General features: G+C 35.7%; 1 protein-coding gene across 3 annotated transcripts in view; it reads left to right on the forward strand.

Moving 5' to 3' along the window:
- psmd1 (proteasome 26S subunit, non-ATPase 1) overlaps positions 1 to 19,048 on the forward strand; it is a 238,805-nt gene extending 219,757 nt beyond the window's left edge. For 2 of the 3 annotated variants that reach the window (XM_051923647.1, XM_051923646.1), the window contains 5 exons: positions 636 to 728; positions 8,313 to 8,405; positions 12,569 to 12,724; positions 13,167 to 13,314; positions 18,879 to 19,048. In XM_051923647.1, coding sequence (XP_051779607.1) covers positions 636 to 728; positions 8,313 to 8,405; positions 12,569 to 12,724; positions 13,167 to 13,313 — 489 coding nt within the window. In that variant the 3' untranslated portion in view covers position 13,314; positions 18,879 to 19,048. Of the gene's footprint in view, positions 1 to 635; positions 729 to 8,312; positions 8,406 to 12,568; positions 12,725 to 13,166; positions 13,353 to 18,878 lie in introns of all 3 variants that reach the window. The other variant, XM_051923648.1, reaches the window with a different exon arrangement.
- The last annotated feature ends 1,270 nt before the right edge of the window (positions 19,049 to 20,318 follow it).

Raw genomic sequence — 20,318 nt, forward strand, 5'->3', positions numbered from 1 at the left:
TGTATGTATGTATATATATATATATATATATATATATATATGTATGTATGTGTATATGTATATATATGTGTATGTGTATATCCTTCATATACAGAAACTAACCTGTTCCAGTTATGAATTTACTTGTAGTTATGATTACTTCATGCTAAATTCTATGTCCTTTCTTTCAGTTTGGTATCTCTAAACTATAACGTTTTCATTATGTTGGTTTGCATCATTTGAGTCTGGCAAATGTTTTGTTTGGAATTAGGGTACTTGTTTCTTTTAAAGGTAAATATGGCAGTTGTAGGCTTTACAAGTTGTTCAACTAATGTACAAGTCATTCTGAAATTTCTAATCTCCTGATTTTGTTGTAATGGACTTAATAAGATGTTTTAAGATGTGGCAGGTTGTTCTATATGAAATTAATATAATTGATAGGTCCCCAAAAATGTTTGGTAACAAGATAATACTTTTCTGTAAATTAAGTGATATCTGTGCTTTTTAATCCGTGGTCATTCTTTAAACAGTTTTAGTTGTAAAATAATTCTTTTGATTAATACAATTTTAAGATGTTTTTCTTTGTAGTGTAATAAGTTACATTGAGAGCTGTTTTGTTTCGATGTGACATGAACAGATTATATCCTTCCCCACAGATGCCGAAAGTACAATACAGATCCAACTGTAAACCGTCTACATTTGCTTATCCTCCTCCCCTTGAAGTACCAAAAGAGAAAGAAAAAGAGAAGGTGAGAATTTAATTAACAATAATTTTAAAATTGTATATGTAAAAATATATATATTTGTACATTCTGGACCCATTTTATTAGGAACACCTGCTTGTTAACAGAAATGTTCATTTCCTGCAAATTGCATATTGTGGCTGCATCTTAATATCCAGGTATGCCCAAAAGGTTTTGTTCTTGTTCAAACAGACCTTAAATTTGGCAAGACATGATCTAAATCACTTTGACAATGGTGTTGAACGTCATGCTTCCAGCATCTCAGAAACTACTGTTCTTCTGGCATTTTCACACATTACAGTGAATACTTTACAGAGGATAGTGGAATAAATAAAATACATCTAGCAGATTTTAGTTCTGTAGGTGAAAACACTTTGTCAATGAGAGAGGTCAGAGTAGAAATGTTAGTGAAACTACGCAAAACTCCATGATGCTGTCTTTCAGCTCAGCTTGGATGAATATTCCTGAAGAATATTTCTAACACCTCATTGAATAAACGCTTTAATAAATTCAGGCTGCTGTGGGGTAAATGGGACTCGTACGTGGTTTTTATAAAGGTGTATTTAATAAAGTAGCCACTGAGTATATACAGTGCCCTCCATAATGTTTGGGACAAAGAGTCATCTTTCCTTGATTTAAAGTTTAAAGTTACAAATAAAACAATTAGATGTGATTAAAGTGCACATTGTAGACTTTAAGGTTATTTGCATACATTTCCGTGACAACATGTAGAAATGACAACACTTTGTGTACATGGTCTCTTTATTTCAGGGCACCACAATGTTTGGGACATAGCAATGGCAGGTATATTAAACTAGTCATATGACTGCCTGAAGTCTGTGATTCATAGACATCACCAGGGGCATGAGTATCTTCTCTGGTGATGCCCTGTCAAGCCTCAAATGCAGCCATCTTCAGCTCCTGCTTGTTTTGAGGGCTTGTCTCCTTAACTTTTCTCTTCAGAATATGGAAGGCATGCTCAATTGGATTTAAATGGCTTGCCTATTCAAGTATTTCCATTTTTTAGCTTTGAAAAGCTCCTGTGTTGACTTAACAGTATGTTTGGGATCATTATCCTGTTGTAGGGCATTTACTGGAAATTGAACAGATAAGATGCTTCTATACACCTCAGAATTCATTGTGCAACTGCCATCAGCAGTTGCATCATCAATGAAGCCATAACATCTCCAACACCAAGATGGTATGCTTTGGATTTTGGACAGTTCCTTTTCGTCTCTGCACTTTGCTTTTGCCAACACTGCCGAAAAGACCTTTTTCCAGAATTCTGCAGGCTCTTTTAACTACTTTTTTTTGCAAACTGCAATCTGGCCATCCTGTGTTTGTGGCTAACTAGTGGTTTGCATCTTACAGTGTGGCCTCTGTGTTTTTGTCCATGGAATCTTCTGTGTATAGTAGTGTCTGACACATACACATCTGCCTCCTGAAGACTGTTTCTGACTGGTCAGACAGGCATTTCGAGCTTTTTCTTTATCATAGTGAGAATTCTTCTGTGGAGGTCTTCCTTGGCCTACCAATCCCTTTGCAATTACTCAGCTCACCAGTGTGGTCTTTCTTCTTAATGATATTCAAGACAGTTGATTTAGGTAATTCTAAGGTTTACCGATGTCTCTAATGGTTGTATTCTTGTTTTTCAGCCTAATAATGGCTTCTTTGACTTTCATTGTCATAGCTCTTGTCCTCATGTGGAACAATGGCAACTACATACTCCAAAGGTAGTCTGTAGGTCAAAGTAAGCCTAAGTATCTTATACCTGCACTAATGAAGTAATTAAACACTTAAAAAAAGTCTGCAATGTGCACTTTAATCATGTCTGAATTGTTTGATTTGTAATTTTACAGTGTGGAGCAGCAGGTAAATCAAACATTATCCCAAACATTGTTAAAGGCAGTATACGTATACAGAGCTAGAATATAGCTCAAAATATTTGGTATCCGGAATGATTTGTTTTTTCTATAAAACACATCTGAAACAAATGAAATTAACAAAAATTCTTTTTTTTTATTGTTTGCCTCATACGTATTGCTGCAGGGCTTAGAATTAATAAGAGACCTTCAATAAAATTTCCATTCAGTTCTTAAATTTAATCTCCATTTTTAAAGTTGAAGCTGCACAGATTTCATATTTACAGTATATTAGTGGCAGTTCCTGCTTTTCCTACACTACCAGTCAAAAGTTTCTGTTGTGCTTTGAGGTGCCTATTGCGCAAGCAGGTAACCTTCAGAAACTTGTCTTCTGATTCAGTTGTGACATTGGGTGTGCCAGATATCTTCCTATCAGAGTTTCTTAGTTTCCAATTGCCTTTGGATTGTGTAGGACAGAGTACTCACTGACACTTCTAAGGTTCTTCTACGTCTATGCTCCATATCACTTCATTTGTTAATTGTCATTTTCTTGCCATTATCGCTGGAATATTGTCCATGTAGAATTTCAGAGGGTGTAGTCTCTGTAAACTCAGTCTGTTCCAACTCTGCTTTAAGAGAGACAAGGGTTTTAAAGTAATCAAGAGAAATTGGGACACCTGTGCAAATTGTTTGCTTCAACTTGCAAGGCTTAATTTACTTTAATTACTGCAGAACATCTGCAGGTTGTAATCTATTAGTGGTTTCATGAAGAAGGCCAATTTGTACTATTCTGATATTTCCTTTTGTCCAGTTTTTGCTAACTTAGTTTAAATTTAAACCTCTGGCAGTTTTCTGTTTTCCATTTCATCATTTTAGGTCATTCATTGCATTTCACTTGATTAAATTTGAAGAAAAACTGGAAAGACTAAGGTGTTCTAAAACTTTTGATGGGCAATTTATTTTACAGTAATGGTTAGGCTAGTCAGTATTCTAATTTGAGGTACCTGTAATTGCATTTTAACTACCCATAATGTGAATTACAAATATATTTTGTGTGTTGGAATTAAACATGTTAAATAGTGTAATTAGATAGCTCTAATTAGAATAATTATAATGTTGAGTGGTGAAATTCTACTTTTTTATAATACAGTGCTATGAAAAGCTATTTGCCCCTGTCCTGATATCCTCTGTTTTTGTACATTTCTCATAATGAAGGGCTTGAGAACTTTAGACAAAATGTAATATTAGGTAAAGAAAACTGGAGTAAATACATAACAATGCTTAATTTCTGCTTAATATATGGCAGTATTAAAGCTATCCAACACCTGTATGTCCTGTGTGAAAAGGTAATTTCCTACTTAGTTTCTCATTCAAACAGTTGACCAAGGTTAATTGATTATTTAGCTGTGCTGACTGAACACAGTCAAATCTGACTGCCGCCATCCCTGCTGAATCTAAACTTCATCATATATTAAAGTTTACCGTGATAGTGAAGTAGTCACCATAAGGTTTCAAGCAGAACACTTTGCCTTGATCATTTAACATTCCAGAAGGGATGCAGAAAAAAGGTGTTGAAACTTACTAATCAGGAAAGGGCTATAAAGCCATTTCTAAGTGTCTGGGACTCCATCACACCACAGTGAGAGCCATTATCTCCAAATTGAGAACATTTGGAACAGTATTGAACTTTCTCAGGAAAGGCAAACCTGCCACAATTACCTCAAGGGTATAATGATGATTAATTGAAGAAGTCTCAGAGGATCTTAGAATAACTTTCAAATAACTACATGCCTCCCTAGCCTCCGCTAAGATCAATATTCATAACTCCAGCAGAAGAAAGTGAGTAAAGGTGGGTCTCTTAGGAGAGTATGCAGAAACCTCACCTTTCTGAAAGTAACATCAGTGCTTATCTCATATTTGCAAAGAATCACCTGGATGATCCTCAAGCATTTTGGAATAATGTTCTATGCACAGATGAGTCAAAAGTAGAACTTTTTGGAAGGTTCAAGTTATACAATGTCTAGCATAAAGCTAATGGAGCTTTTCACAGTAAGAACATCAAACCTACACTTAAAACTTTGTGATTGTAGTGTGATGGTGTGGGCATGGTTTGCTGCTTCAGCACCTGAAATATTTGCTATTATTGAAGCAATAATGAATTCTGTACTTTACCTGAATATTTTTAAGGGGAATGTCCAGTCATCTGTCTGTGATCTCAAGCTGGACAAGACAATAACCCAAAACAGAAAGCAAGTCTACAACTGAATAGATCAGAAGAAATAAAATTAAAGCTTTAGACTGGCCTAGTCAAAGTCCTGACTTGAACCCAACAGAGAAGCTGTGGCAAATCTTGAAATGAGAAATTCACACTTGTAAACCTATGTGTCTGAATAAACCCAATTTGCAGAAAAGTGGGTTAAAATTCCTAAACAGCAATATGAAAAGACTATTAACAAATTATAGGAAGCATTAATAGTGCTGTGAAAAAGTATTTATCCATTTCCTGATTTCCTCTGTTTTTGTTTTTTTGTAATACTTGTTTCTGTTTCTTCAAACAAATTTAGTATAATACAGAAGACAACATGAGTAAACAAAACAGTTTTTTAATGATAATTTGATTTATTAAAGGAAAAAAATTCACCAACACCTGTATCACCCATGTTTTTTTTTTTAAACAAAAAGGGGGAATTGCCCTCTTAGTCACTCAATCAACCAATGAACCAGGTTTAAGTCATAGAGGGTTAAATTAGACTAGAAACAACCAAGCCTGATTGGTGCCATCCCTTTTGAACATAAACATATCTTTATTATATTCTCCCCAACTTGACTTGACTTTATTATAAAAGGAAATCCTGAGACAAGACTTTCTCGGAGACAATTTCAACTCCCACGAGAGATCATTTCAGGTCCCGCGAGATGAGACTTTTTTGCCAAGAGATTTTGACAAGTCCCGCCCTCTTCTCAAACATTTACAACCATTTCTCACAGTCCACTCATCTTCTCATTTGTGTGAATGCTATTGTCAGACACAGTTCCTGTGCTCTCAGCTCCAAGCGGGGTCGGAAATAAAAGACAGAGTAGAAGAGAAAGTAGAACGTCGTAAAGAGGTTCAAAAACTTTGGCGCAATACACATGCAGAGCAGGTTAGAGATTATGAAACTACTAAAATTCGAAAGTCTCAAAAAACTGATTATCGCTAACAAACTGACATTATTACTCTGTAAAATAATGGAACAGCGAAAAGAGGTTGAATATATGGACATAGGTGATATGACAGAAGTATGTAGATATTGTTTGGCTTTAAACTTTAAGTCGGAGACTTGTATATCGCCTAATTCATGTTGCCACCAGGGAAAAGTAGTGTTTCCTCCCAATGAAGAGGCGTATCCGCGAGAATTAAAAGGTTTGTTGTTTGGTGAAAGTGAAATACACATACACGAGCGGCAGAGACGTGAAGTGGCTGCCGAGCAGGAGGCAGAGCCCCCTAGTTATTTAAATAGAAGCTTTGCAGTAATGTGAAGTTAAGTAAACAATCTCAACAAGCCTCTAAGCCTACCAAGCCTCGATCAAAAGAAATAAAAGACCGGAGTAAGAAATTACTGAAAAATACATCAGTTGGGATAGGATTAGAAAGCACTTTCTAAAACCATAGGACTCCAACAAAGTTCAGTGAGAGCCATCATCTCCAAATGGAAAAACCTTGGAACCGTTGTAAATTTGTCCTGGAGTGACCAGCCTAGCAAAATTTCTCTGAGTACATAGAAAACTCATCTAGGAAGTCACAGAAGAAACCTGACCAACATCTGAGGAACTGTAGGTCTCCTTCAGTTCAGTTAATGATAGCATTCATGATTTCAACATTAGAAAGATTGAGGAAAAAATGGTATCCATGGGTATCCAATGGTTGCAAGGTGAAAAGCATTGTTAAACAACAGGACCATAAAGGTTTGTTTAACATTAATCACCTTGCCTAAATCCAAAACCTTTAGAATACAGTTCTGTGGACTGATGAATCAAAAGTGGAACTTTTTGGAAGATATGTGCCCTGTTACATTTGGAGTAAAGCTAACACAGCTTTCCAAAATAAGAACATCATGCCAACAGTCAAATGAGGTGGTATTGTGATGAGGTGGGGATGTTTTGTTGCTCCAGGACCTGGGTGAATTGCCATAATTGAGGGGAGCATGAATTTAGCTCTCTACCAAAAATCACTGATGATGAATGTCCAGTCATACGTCCCTGATCTGAAGCTCAAACATAATTGGGTTATGCAGCAGGACAACAACCCGAGGGTAAACAAAATTTGTTTTGAAGTGGCGTAGTCAAAGTTCTGACTTGAACCCAATTGAGATGTTGTGGCTGGATCTTCAATGGTTAGTTTATAGTTGAAAATCCTCCAATTTGGCTTAATCAAAACAATTCTGTAGAGAAGATTCGGACAAAATTTCCCCAAAGTGATGAATAAGACTGATTTCCTGTTACTGGAAACATTTCATTGCAGTTGTTGCTGCTGAAGGTGACACAACTAAGTATTAGGTTTAGCGGGCAGTTATTTTTTCACATGGGTATTCTAGGTATTGGTGAAGTTTAAAAACTGTGCATTATATTTTCTCAGGTTGTATTTTGTATTATACTAAATTTGTTAATATAAATATAGAAAATGAAGAAGTTGCAAAGGTCCTGCAAAAAGATAACTATGGAGGCAATTACTTTTTCACATAAAGGATAGGGATTTAGCTTATTTTTTCCTTGAATGATGTAAAAACTGTACATTGTGTTTTCACTCAGGTTCCCTTTCTCTATCATTGCATTTTTAAAGGTCATTCATTATGTAAAGTACTATAAATATAATTACAAAATCTTAAATTGAAAGTTCTGATAAAGTCAACGGTGGGGGGGGGGGGGGGGGGGGGGGTTATGGGGAATCCTCAGTTGTATATGTCATTAAGTACATTATTGTTATCTCTAATTTGATTTCTGGTCAGAAGTATAGATATTTAAATGTACTTTTGTCTCCTTGGAATATATTTATGACTAATGAAAAGAAGGCATTTACTGGTTAGGCAGCATGTCACCTGAGGTCAAACAAATGCAGGAACCAAAAAAAAGCTTAAGGACATAGAAGAGAAAAGAGATCTGGGCCGTGGATTACAAGCAAACCTGCAGGTTATAAAGGATGATATAAAGAAGGAACTGCTGTAATCACAGTTTAATTAATTTAAAAAGGGTGCATCCAGCAGACGTGATTAACAATGTTACTCAAACAACAATGTTAACAATTATTCACTTGCTATTTACTTATTACTTGCCATGTTTGCTGTTTACAGATGAAAAATCATTCTTCCAGAAACTCGATCAAGATTGCAGTGACACTGCTATGATGAAGGTTGCTTTAAAAACAAAGTGACAAGTGAAGGGCTTATGAGCTAACCTTTAGACACAACAAGAAGAAACAGAGCCTCAGCCCCTGTTCTCTGTGCTTTGGTTGAATACACTGTTGCCTTTATCCTTCTAAGAAGAGTTCCGTAAAATTTGTGCTCACAATAAATTTGTAATCTTTAAATACCTTGCTGTGTTCATTATTGGAAGTGTAGTTAATAAGAAAAAAATTAACTAAGTATATCTACTATTTCTGTAGAAATGTTTTAGTAAGGATCTGATTATGCTTATGTACATTTTTCCCAAGTTGCTTTCTTCAGTCTTGTTTTTGATTCCTCCTCTGTGCTAGGTGTCCACAGCAGTCTTGTCCATCACTGCTAAAGCAAAAAAGAAAGAAAAAGAGAAGGAGAAGAAAGAAAAAGATGAGGAGAAAATGGAGGTGGTAAGTACCCCAGTTATAAACCAACTTTAGATTCATACAGCATGGGATATGCCTGGAAATGACTAGATACATGTGTTCACTCATTCCTTTTCATTTTACTGAAAAATGTTGTGTTTATCTTAGACAAGGCAAAGCCTCAATTCCATTTCCATGTCCTTAAATAGAATTTAATCTGTCAGTTTCTACATTTTCAAGGCAGTGTGGTATAGTGGTTAAGGCTTTGAACTTGAAACCCTTAGGTTATGGGTTCAAATCACTCTACTGACACTGTATGACTGTGAGCAAGTCACTTGACCTACCTGTGCTCCAATTGGAAAACCAAAAGAAATGTAACCAATTGTATCATAAATGTTGTAAATCGCCTTGGATAAGGTGTCAGCCAAATAAGTAAATGTACATTTTTAGTGGTGTTACTTCATTTGTTTAAGTGTCCTAAAGATAATCAAATATGCAGTTAAAAGAAATTCCAACCAAAAATAAGGTAGGGCAGTGCCAGAGGGGGAGAAGAAAAAGTGGCAACATTCGAGGAAATACACTGCCTGCAGGAAGCCATTAGATGAACTTTGGTTCATTAATACACAAAGGAAAAGGTTAGTGAATGGTTGGAGCAGAAAAGATGAACTCAAGTGAGGGCATGGTAGACCTGTGAAAAGGGGCTGTGGATGTTATTTTGTCTGATTTCGGCGAATCCCTAGCTAGCATAAACATTTTGGAGAATAATTGTCAAACATACGCACATTACATTGTATATTATCAAATTTTATATAATTGTTATTTGTGTATTACTGGTTTTCTTGTTGAGGATTATTGTAAAGAGAGAAGTGGGGCTCCTCAGTGTATGGTTGTCTAAATATCAGAATATTTTTTAGTTTGCGTCTCTCTTGGTGTCTTCTAAGCTTACATTGTGTGGCTAGTAGGAAAATACTGTTGGTCACTCTCTCTGTGGTTTGTTTATTATTTTACTTTTTGGCTGCTGCACTAGGGATCAGTAGTACAGATTATAATTGTGTCATCTCGGGTGGTTAAAGGGTTTTGAGGAGCGGTACAGCTAAATTACTGTCAGAGCTATAGTTTTCAAATAAATAAAAGTATGGCACTTGTTTTCTTGCTATGCCCAAGAAAACATAAAATTCAGAAAAACTCTAGAACACTATCTTGTGATTTGCAAACCCTCTCTTATCTGTGGTCCCTGTTATTGACCCCAATGTCAGAAAACAAGGAGGGTGAGAACTGGATCCGAGATGGGGCAACAAGACAGAAAAAACTGCTTACTAACAGGAATGTGATTGCTACATACATAATATTACTTTTCACCAGCACAATCTTTTAAGAGTAATGGATCAATGTATTAAGGACAGATAATGATCAACATAATAAGCCATTATTTCTGAAAGAAAAGCTAACACTGTATTCTGTAGCAAGAACCTGATGCCAGCAGTTAAATATTAAGATGGTAGTATCATGTTTGGTGATGCTTTGTTTCATCTTTACATGCAGGAGCTGAAGCAACACTGAATCATACTGTGTATTAAGATTATTTAGTAGAATTTCATGCCATCCCTTGGTGAGGTGAAGCTATAACATTATTCGGTCTGTAGCATGACAATATTCTGAAAAACACAAGCAAGGTAACATCAAAATGTTTGAAGAAAATCCAAAGAGAAAGTAGAGTTTTAGAATGACATAATAGAAATAAAGAATTAAACAACAAGTTAGACTGTATAACATTTTATTTATATAGCACTTTTCCCATGCTCAAATGAAAAATAACAAATAAGCAGAAAAAAAGATGAAAAATACAACATTGGATAGAATAATATCAGTATATACACTAAATAAAAGGTAAAATACAGAACACGTGAAGCTTTTAATTAGAATAAGAGACAGTAAACCAGAATAAAAATATAAAATGACACCAAGATTCCTTGCAGAAAAAGGAGGTCTATATGTTGGCTTAAGCAGTGGTATAAGCACAAAAGTGTGGCAGAGACACTTGAAAATTCAAGTTCAGAAAGACACACAGTGCCCGGAAAAAAAAAGAAAAAAGAAGTGGTTAGATATCACAGTCGATGTGTAAATGAGAGTCACAGCCTGCTGTTTGTTTATTCTGTTTCAGACAATATTACAAAAGCTGACCCCCGTGCCGATGGCATGATGGTGCTGCTGTGCCGAGCATGTCTTCTGGCTGTGGTTGCACATACACCTCTGCCTCGGAAACCACTGGGCAACCATCTGGCTGTGTGTAGATGGTCACTGTTCTGAGTCACAAAATGGAAGAGTGGATGCTGTAAGAGATATGGCCAATGAACTAAGGAATATAAGGGCTGTACTATGTGATATTAACCACAAATTAAATGACTTGGTTAAAAAATAAGTGTTGCGTCTGATTACCTGTTTTTACATTCTGCTAATTACATTCAGATGAAGTTGTAAAGCTGTCCGATTTGACTGATTATTTGTTGGGTCAGATTCATGTTCATCATACTGCGTCTCTTCAGGTATGGGCAAGCCACAATTGTGTGCCACTTTACATATGCAGCATGCTACGTGCTTGCACAATGCAACACACGTTCTGTGCACTATAGAGCAGCACATTAATAGAGTGGAAATGCTTTCTATTTACATAAGCAAATTCATTCTCTGCAGGCGCCTTTATAGTGCAGTGTTGGTGCCAAGCACTACAATGGATCAATTCTCTGCTCTTTATCCTTTAAAGGACTGCTTCCATTTGCCCACACTAGTTGGAAAAAGCACCTGCGACTTATGTAAAGCTGCTGTTTTTATAGGCACACCTGCTATATAGAGTATGATGTAATGCCAGCTCATTCTTTTGGTGGTTCATCCCTGGCTGATGAAACTTGTCCATTACAATGTGCGTGCAGCTGACCACTCCGATCACATTTGGAAAAGTAGACGTTTCTGCGAATTGCTCTTTGATGTTTCCCAGTTCAATTGCAGTGTAAGGAAATCTTGTATATCTGAATGACAAATGAATAATACCATACAGCTGGCATGGTGCAATTCAGTGATGACTGAGAAATACCAGATCGGTCAGCAAGTTCACATTGAAAGCACCAGTTGCTAAAAAACTGAGGGTGGACAGAACCTTCAAAGGAGCAGGTAGAGTACAATTCATTAAAGTCTGCCTTTAAAAAGCCTGGCCCAGTTCAGCACAAAGCTCCAAGTTCAACTCTTGGAGATCGAAATTGACTTAGAAGCCAGTAATTATCTATAAATATGCGCTTTCTTCTACTTCTTCCATTTGCAGTGTGTTCTAACAACGATAAGCAGTCATGGTAGTTGGAATAGTTTGGCCATTCCATGCACCATTTATATTGTTACAGATTGATTACAATCAAGTGAATTAAATTTGTAAATGATATGCAATTAATTTCGGTGTATTTGATAAAACCCGCATCATAGATTTCTAAAAAAGAAAAGCATATCACAGAAACAGTAGCACTGCTTTGACGCTGAGTGCTGCCAGTTTACAAAACCAAACAGAAACTTGCATATACATAGTGTGAGGCTGCTGTGAAAATATGCGTGGCTTTACGGCAAGTTTAGTTTTTATACATCTTGAAGTAAGTGTGGAAACCGGCATACGCAACATTTTTGTGTGCACTCACCATTTATACATGAGGCCCCAGGTGATTGATGAGATGATTTTTTTTTTCATCTAATTGCTCCATCTAAATTTTCTTCACTAAAGAGGATATACTAAACTTTTGAATTAAGCAGCATTGTGTGTTTCTGTAAAGAGCTGTTGTTTGTTGAATACAGTGCATCTGACAAGTACACAAAAAATAGTCAACAATTATACTTTTTTTAATGTGTTGTTTCAGCCTGTAAACAAAACATAAAATCTGTACAGTACAGTTTCATGTTATTATTTTTCTTTCTTGTATTCTTGGTCATGTAGCTATGTATGGTGCTTGTCTTTTACTTGGTAAAAATGTTTTCATCCTTTTCAGAATATGCACTGAGGAGTGAGCTTTTTGCAGTTATGTATATAACATAATTAGAAAAATGAAAGAGTGTTAAGAAACGAAAAGCCATTCCCGCATTTGACATATTCCACACACTGAGGTCTCAGCTGTCATATGGGGTCATGTAAACAATCTGTCATAGAAGCACTCATTCCTTGTATGGTTCCATCACAGGAAGAATCTGAGAAGGAGAAAAAGGATGATGAAAAGGAGAAGAAGAAAGAGCCAGAGCCAAACTTCCAGCTGTTGGAGAACCCCGCCCGGGTCATGCCTGCACAACTCAAAGTGCTCAGCATGCCCGAGACCTGCCGCTACCAGCCATTCAAGCCTGTAAGTTCTTTTCTCCTTTAATTGGATTCCTCTGTATTCATGGAGGTTTTAAGGATGTTTTAAATCAACTTAGTTTGTTTAAGTGAACTTTAGTTCACTTTCCTATCTTCCGTCTTTTTTGTTATTCCTCCTTTTTATTATTTCAGCTGATTTAGTAGATAAAACAACAGCCAAATGAAAATAGGAACAAGCAGACCTTAAAATCAGTAAATAAAGCAGTAGTGTACAGTAATAAATGTTTAAATAGTTAGAGGAACTAAAGATTTTTATGTAAAACCTTTATTGTGGTAGGGCAGAGTACATGATTGCTAATCTATTTGAGCTGCTCATATTTTTGTCAACTGTGTCACAAAGTGCTCACTTTTTTCCTATTATTGCAGTTTTATATCTGCCTTTTTTAATTTTTCAATTAAAATTTTCTATTTTTGGCATTCATTGTCAGCTGCACATTGGTGGAATTATTATTATGAAAGATACCAGTGAAGAAGAAGAGGAACTAGTTGAGCCAGTAGCAGCTCATGGGCCCAAGATTGAAGAGGAAGAGCAGGAGCCAGAAGCCCCAGAGCCGTTTGAATATGTAGACGACTAAAGTAAGCATTAGTGCTCTGAAGACAGCATAATGAAAACGGTGGGTGTCTGTTACCAAACACTGTTGCCTATCGATCACTACATCAATAAATTCCACATAGGGCCAATCATATATGCCTTCTCTAAAAGTTAGAATTGCTTTATATTTTTATTTTTTCACCTGTAGAAGGTAATTTATGTTTTTGTGGCCGTAGCAATAGGAGATAGGAGTGTATTTGTATGTATGATGTAGTATAAACTGAAGAAAAAACACTAGATTTTACCTCCTTTTTTCTTGTTGCTTACCATTTAAAAGAACTTTTTTTTTTCATTTACATAGATCAAAAAATTAAAAAAAACATTATTTCCTAAGATAAGTAATGTTCTTCAGTCCAAGAAATGCATGATGAATAAGAAGATACTTTTTAACATGTTTTGGGTAATGTTTGCAGTCACATATAAATAACTTGCTTGCTTCCAAATTCTGCATCAAGAATCCTAGAAACATATCCTATTTTCTTGAATTGCTGCATTAACTTTACAATAGTCTCATGTCTGTTTTTATTAAGCCTCATACATCTGTCTGTTCTCACTTTTAATAGAGCATCTAGATAATGTTTTTTCCTGTAATTTCTTATTACAACAATAGACAAATGATGGTACTCTGTTCTTTAATGCTTTGGAAAAGCAAAAAATGCTTTTTCATTTTAACCACAGTACTGCATAGTCATTGGGGCACAAGAATTTTTGATCTTGGGATTTTTGATAAAGCACTGTGTTTTCAAATGAGAAATTATATTTTTCTATCGATATACTATAGGTTTCAAAACCTTTGTATGTCTAGAACCTAGTACCTCTTACAATATGCATAACTGTACAGTGCCTTTTTCAATGTTTAATAAGAAGTAAAACATCTGTGATGCATAACGTCTAGAAAAGTAACTGTCCAGTTAACTTTCAATATTAAATATACTAGAAAACAAAGACTGAATGATTTATGGTGCATCTTATGGATTTTGACCTTCTGATTACAAAATTTTTTCTGACATGTACCCTTATTTTTGTTGTTTCCTCTATTATTATATCATATATACATGTACTGTACAATAACTGTATCTGGAACTTCTGTGGTGATCTAAAAGTAGTGGCACAGTTACTAGGAATGCTGCTTCGATATACTAATTGCTGTTGTTTTGTTTGCAAATGAGGAAGCGGTGCGAAAAGGTCTCATACACTAAAAGAACTTGCCGCCTCGTAAGCATTTGGTTCCATCATAGAGAAGTGTGGCATATAAAAACACCCAACAAATATATTTTGCTTCCTCCTCCAGTAAAACTTGGAATGATGTAAAATTTTGTGAATGTGCTGAACAGGGAAGGTTTTGATATTAGAGACGAATGTTTCCACAAAATACAAAGCATTTTTTGATGGTCCACAAATTAGACACGTAGTCAATAACAAGCAGTTTGAAGATCTGTCATTGGGGGCCAGAGGAAATCTCTTGAAAGGGGATGTTGTCAGGAATTTTTTTTGGTTGACAACGAGCTTTAAGCATACAAAACCATAAAATGCAACATCTTGCTAAAGATGATATTTCTGCCTTGACAATTGGAATTTTTCACTACTGATCATGGTGCAGTCAGTAATGGACATGATGAAAGGTTTCACCGGGACATTGCAACAATGGTAAAATCAGTATCGGGGCAAGTGGAATCCATCAATGCTTGCCAACTATTGTTAGACACTGAAAAAAGAGGCATCAGATACGGGGGGAACTTAGTGGTGTCAATTGGGTGAACAGTTTCCTAAAACAGAATAAACAGTTTTTCTCTGGCAGTTAACAAAAAAAGGAAATTATATGTCACAGGGCAACACAGATGTGTACAACGTCCAGTTTTCTGGTCCCATTCTGTCTCTTGTGTACCAGCCACTATATATTATTTTAGGTTAGAAATAAGTTTGTACAACCTTCTCAACAACTTCACTGCTGTTTTAAATTGTTGTTCACACCTCACTACATTACACCCTTCTTCTGATTAAATAGACCAGTACAAATCAACATCTGGGTGAAAACCAAAGTCCTCAACAGGACCCAAACTACTATTAGTCTCTTCAAATTTGTTTAAAGGCCCAGACCCTTTTATACTACATATAAAGTGCTCAGACTCTGGCCAAGATTAACATACTTGTGATGTCACACTGCTATGGATTCTCTTTTTTTTTTTTTCCATTCTACAGTAATTTCAGTTTTTTTGGGGGGGGGGGGGGAAGGGGGGCACTAGATTGTGTTTCTTTCCATTCAGTGTGTATATTTGTAAGTGTAAGCGAGCAACTGCATTCTTTGTATTGTACTGTTTTAATACTTGTAGTAATTCTAAAGAACTGCCAAGGAAATTGATGACGTAATATGTAGACCAGTCATGTTCAAATGCCTCTTTAAAGAATCTTCCTACTCTCAGACTTCCCAAGTGTCAAGTTTGTTGTACTTTATTTAGTCTCTTTGCCCCTAAATGGTGCTGAGATTAATTGTTTTCACCCTTAACAGTTCAGTCTGTTGGCCGTCCTGCCACACACAGATTAATGTGTGTGATATGTAAACAACGAAGGACCACCATTGCTAATGATTCTAAACATTTTTTTATGTGATGTAACATGAATAAGCAAGCATTCTTTAAAGATGGATTTGGCAGGAAAGGAGCTTTTTAACAGCCCTGCTTAAATCATAAGTTTCACTATGCTTTTAAGAAGCACGGACTCTTTCATTTAACTTTGTTTTCATAAATGGCTGGAAGCCGTGCACCACTATAAAATATAATAAGACATTTTGTTAAAAAAATGTATATACAGTGACTGGTATGTCAATTATAGGTTGAACAGTAGAAAAATAATGATTTAGTTACTTCAACAAAAAAAATATTCATGTCTCATTTGTATGAAATGCACCACTTCAGAGCTGTAAAACTGGAGACCAAGTAAGGTGACTAAAGTATCTTGTGCCATTGAAGCTGAAATTTTACAAAATATACTTATGTTGCGAAACTTTAACTAGCCAGTCTTACGATATTGTGTTTATACAATCAATAGCAATGTCTTTGTTATCAAATATACTAAAAAGGTTATGACTAATACTTCATTGTGAACACTGTAAATACAAGAGTGAAATGTTAAATGAGGCAAGTGCTTTATTACTGTTGTACCTAATAACCTCAACAATAATCCCAAAGAAATATGGGAATGACATACATTTCATTTATTACTTCTTTTTTTTACTAATGTTGGCTCGTTGTGCTATTTTCTGTTAGTAGATACCAGTAATGGCACACTGCACGAATACACTTGACTTGAGCATTCCTAGTTTTCATACTCTTTCTCTGTACGTTTAGCATTCGTTTGCTCAGAGGTTGATACGCTTGCTGCTTCCTGAGCAGCTCTTATTTTCTCCACCTTAGTGGCCCGCTTCTTTTGTCAGCATCTTTTCGTGTTAAAAGTCAGTGTTTGTGTTGCAATTACTTTGCACATTTTCTTTAATTTTTCACTTAAGCTGGCACTTCTGTCTTCAATCTGCCTCAAGAATGATTTAAGATATGAAGAGGAAGGGGAAGTAACGGTGCAGGTGGTAGGGATGAGAATGGCGCCCGTACACGTGCTGCACGGCCACCCTGCTGGCCGCTGCCAAGAGTTGATTCTGCAATAAAATAAATATAAAAAGAGCTTGGAAGTTAATCATCACCCCGAAAGCGTATAGTAGACATCATGTAGTATATCTGTACTAAATTTCAGGTCAATAGTTCAATCGGTTTTTGTGCTACAGGTGATTTAATATCCTGAACTGACAAATGGACAGCCACAGTAGCGTATTATATAAGATAATTACTTAGGAAAATTTGGAAATATTTCTTTTACCTATAGCTTAAAATATAAATAAAAAAGATGAAGTATATTTCATAATTAATAACATGTTAATTCATTAAACTACCAAGTTATGTTTCTTTATAAGATGTAGTAATATTTCTTAACATCTATAAATCAGTATTATTTTCCATATCTGTTTCTCAGGTTTGTTTGGTCTTAAAGTTCAGTTATCCTTGTTACAGCCTTCTAAACTAACATTTTGTCTGTTATATGTTATGTTTCTGAGTAATTAATATAATTAGCCCATGAGCTTTTCCATGTATCACTACCACCTCAGATTAGGGAGATTTTTAATGATTGCGTTTGTGCCATTGCAGAGTAACCTGGAAATGTATATTCTGGTGACACACAATGGTGCCCCAGTTTTTAACACCGATAAATGATGCAGTAATCCTGAAACCTCCAAAACCTTTTTAGAATAGTAGCCATTCTTTTTGTCATCAACCACACTATCAACATTTTTTTTCCACCAGGAATTTTAGCTTGCATGCAATAAGCTGTACTAATAGTGTAATGTAAACCAATGAGATGAAAATTAACCGTTGATACTATATGGATATTGCAAGATATAAACAAATTCAAGTCATAGTTTTGTGTGTTCATGGTACATTTAAAAGGAAAATGCAGTTCTTATTGTCATATGGATGTAAGTCTTCAAATAACACAACTCTAATCTCATCATGTCGTAACCAACAACTTTAAAGTACATTGCAATGCTGTAACAATTCACCTTCACTTACAGTATGTTTAAATTCCACTGGTCAGATTCCATTACTACTTTGACTATGTCTGTTTGAACTTGGTGTAACCCTAGAAACAATTTCAAAAATATTATTGTGATCTGCTGGTGTATTTGACAGATTTTAACTGTCTTCTAGTTTGTCCATTTTGGTCCAGCTTTGCATGGTACTGATCAAGTGTTTATAATTAAAAACAAGAAAGCAGCATAATTTTAAGTTACTGCTGCCAGAAACACAGAATACTTTAAATTTATAAGAGAGAGAGAGAGAAGACCAAGTTGAAAGTAAGATGCACTATAAACATTTACATATGGTAGCTATGTGTGTATGTGCTGAAACCATTTAAACATTCCCACACAAATACTTGAATCTGTCACTGAAAAAAATGGAAGGAAGCAGTACCTATAGGGTTTGCCATACAAACCAGATTGTTTTTTTTTAATAATGCAGTGTATGAAAACTTATAATGCCCTTGTGAATATTAATTAAAAAAAAAACACACTATGTACTCCTGTACTTAATCCTTGCTTACTGAGATGCCTGAGATGTTAGTAGTGATATATTGTTTTAATTTTCTGTATCCTCTTTTTACCATTATACCTAATATCTCAATACACTAAAACTGTATGAAAATGATACTTGACTGCTTATACTACAACAATCATATAGAATAAGACATAGAAAAAAGAAATTGGTTAGAACTAAATACTTCCTTCTCAGGAGCACTATTGTCAAATGTAGGCTATAACTGTTTACTTTTAAGTACTGGATTGGATAATTCTATCCACACCAATAAAGTCATAATAAGCTAACAAGTGTAAACCACTGGTGTCCAGGGAAGACTGGGTGATCAAGCTGTAACAGGGGATTATAAATGGCAAAAAAAATCTGTTTGTGGAAACTAATCTAAATTATGCAATTCTTTATTTTTGCAGGCCGTTCCAGAATTAATTCTCCATCTAGAGCCCCACAGTGGTGATGCCAAGGGATATTCTTCATACACCATCAACACTCTCATTTTTTTTCTCCTTTCTCTGCCTCTGAATCTGTCCTTTTGTTATTTTCACTTACCTTACCAGTCCATCATTAAAAAGGATCTCTTATATTTTAGTGTGAGGCTGCCTTTTTAATATATCTGAGCTGTATATTTAATTTATTTAAACACTCTACAACTTTTTAGTACTGAAAAAAATAAAGTAACTTGCAGCTCCCGTGAAGGTCTTTGTGTTTCTGCTGTGTACTGTTTATAAAAATCACTTGGCATCTGTATGAAATCTAAGGGCCAAGGCTTTTGAGCATTGTTTAGCACAAATGGCTCCTTAGGGTGGTTAACCTGCTCCCTAGTGAGGAACTGCAGCATTGGAGAGTTTGTTTCAGCGGACTGAAATGCAGATAATCGTGGAAAGATTTCCCAGGCTTTGTCTTTTACACACAAGAGTCCCGGACACTGCAACCATGTAAAACATGGATTAGAGGTCATTTAAAATTAGATGGTTAATTGTGGGATCATGTGCTTATTAAGGTTAGAGCCTTCATGAAAAATCTATGGAGAAATTCGAATCCAGTTTTTCATTTCAGCAATTTGCAATCAGCTTTAAAGGTTAACTGGTGTAATAAGAGCACCAGCCTCTCCGGCTTTGACTGCCACGTTAATGATAGACAGAAGTGAGCAACAAGCTGAAGAAAGCACAGAAATTATACAATGTAAAGCTATATACAATGCCCCTTGTCCCACTGGATTTAAATATCCTACCTATTTGATCTCGGATGTTAGAAAATGTTGAACTAAAGTTATAAAAATGTCCACTGCAGTACTACTGCATCAAAACTCTTACGTTAAGTACAAATACAAACCTTCTTTAATAAAGGCTACTTTGTCTTTCTTTGTTTTTTGAATATTAACTACTAGGTAACCTAGAACAGGATTAAGCAGTTTAAAAAAATGCCAGGTATAAATAGGGGAAACGATTTTCAGGTTTGGTCAGCATGGCAGTCCAGTAGTTAGTGCCACTGCTCCGCAGCTATGGAAAATTCAGTTTAAATCCCAGGCTGGTGAATATTGAGTGAAGTTTGAAATTTCTTTTAGTCTCTGAGTGGATTTGTCCCTGGATACTACAGTTTTTGCCCCCATTTCATTTGGGTTAATTGGCAGCTCTAACCTGACTTTGTAGGAGTGCAAGTAGTTGTGTTTGTTTTCCCTGCAGTGGACTGTCCACTTATTCAGGTTTGGTTTTTGGTGTATGTCCACTACTGCAAATGCATGGAGTAGCACATCAGCTTTCAGCTCCATTTGTTTCTAGCAAGCCCAGGTTGAACAATGATGATTAGAAGAATGTAGTTCTAAGTACACTTTGAAAAAGAAAGAGAAGGAATGA

This window comes from Erpetoichthys calabaricus, chromosome 2 (genome assembly GCF_900747795.2).
Source record: "Erpetoichthys calabaricus chromosome 2, fErpCal1.3, whole genome shotgun sequence".
In the NCBI taxonomy this organism is placed as follows: domain Eukaryota; kingdom Metazoa; phylum Chordata; class Cladistia; order Polypteriformes; family Polypteridae; genus Erpetoichthys; species Erpetoichthys calabaricus.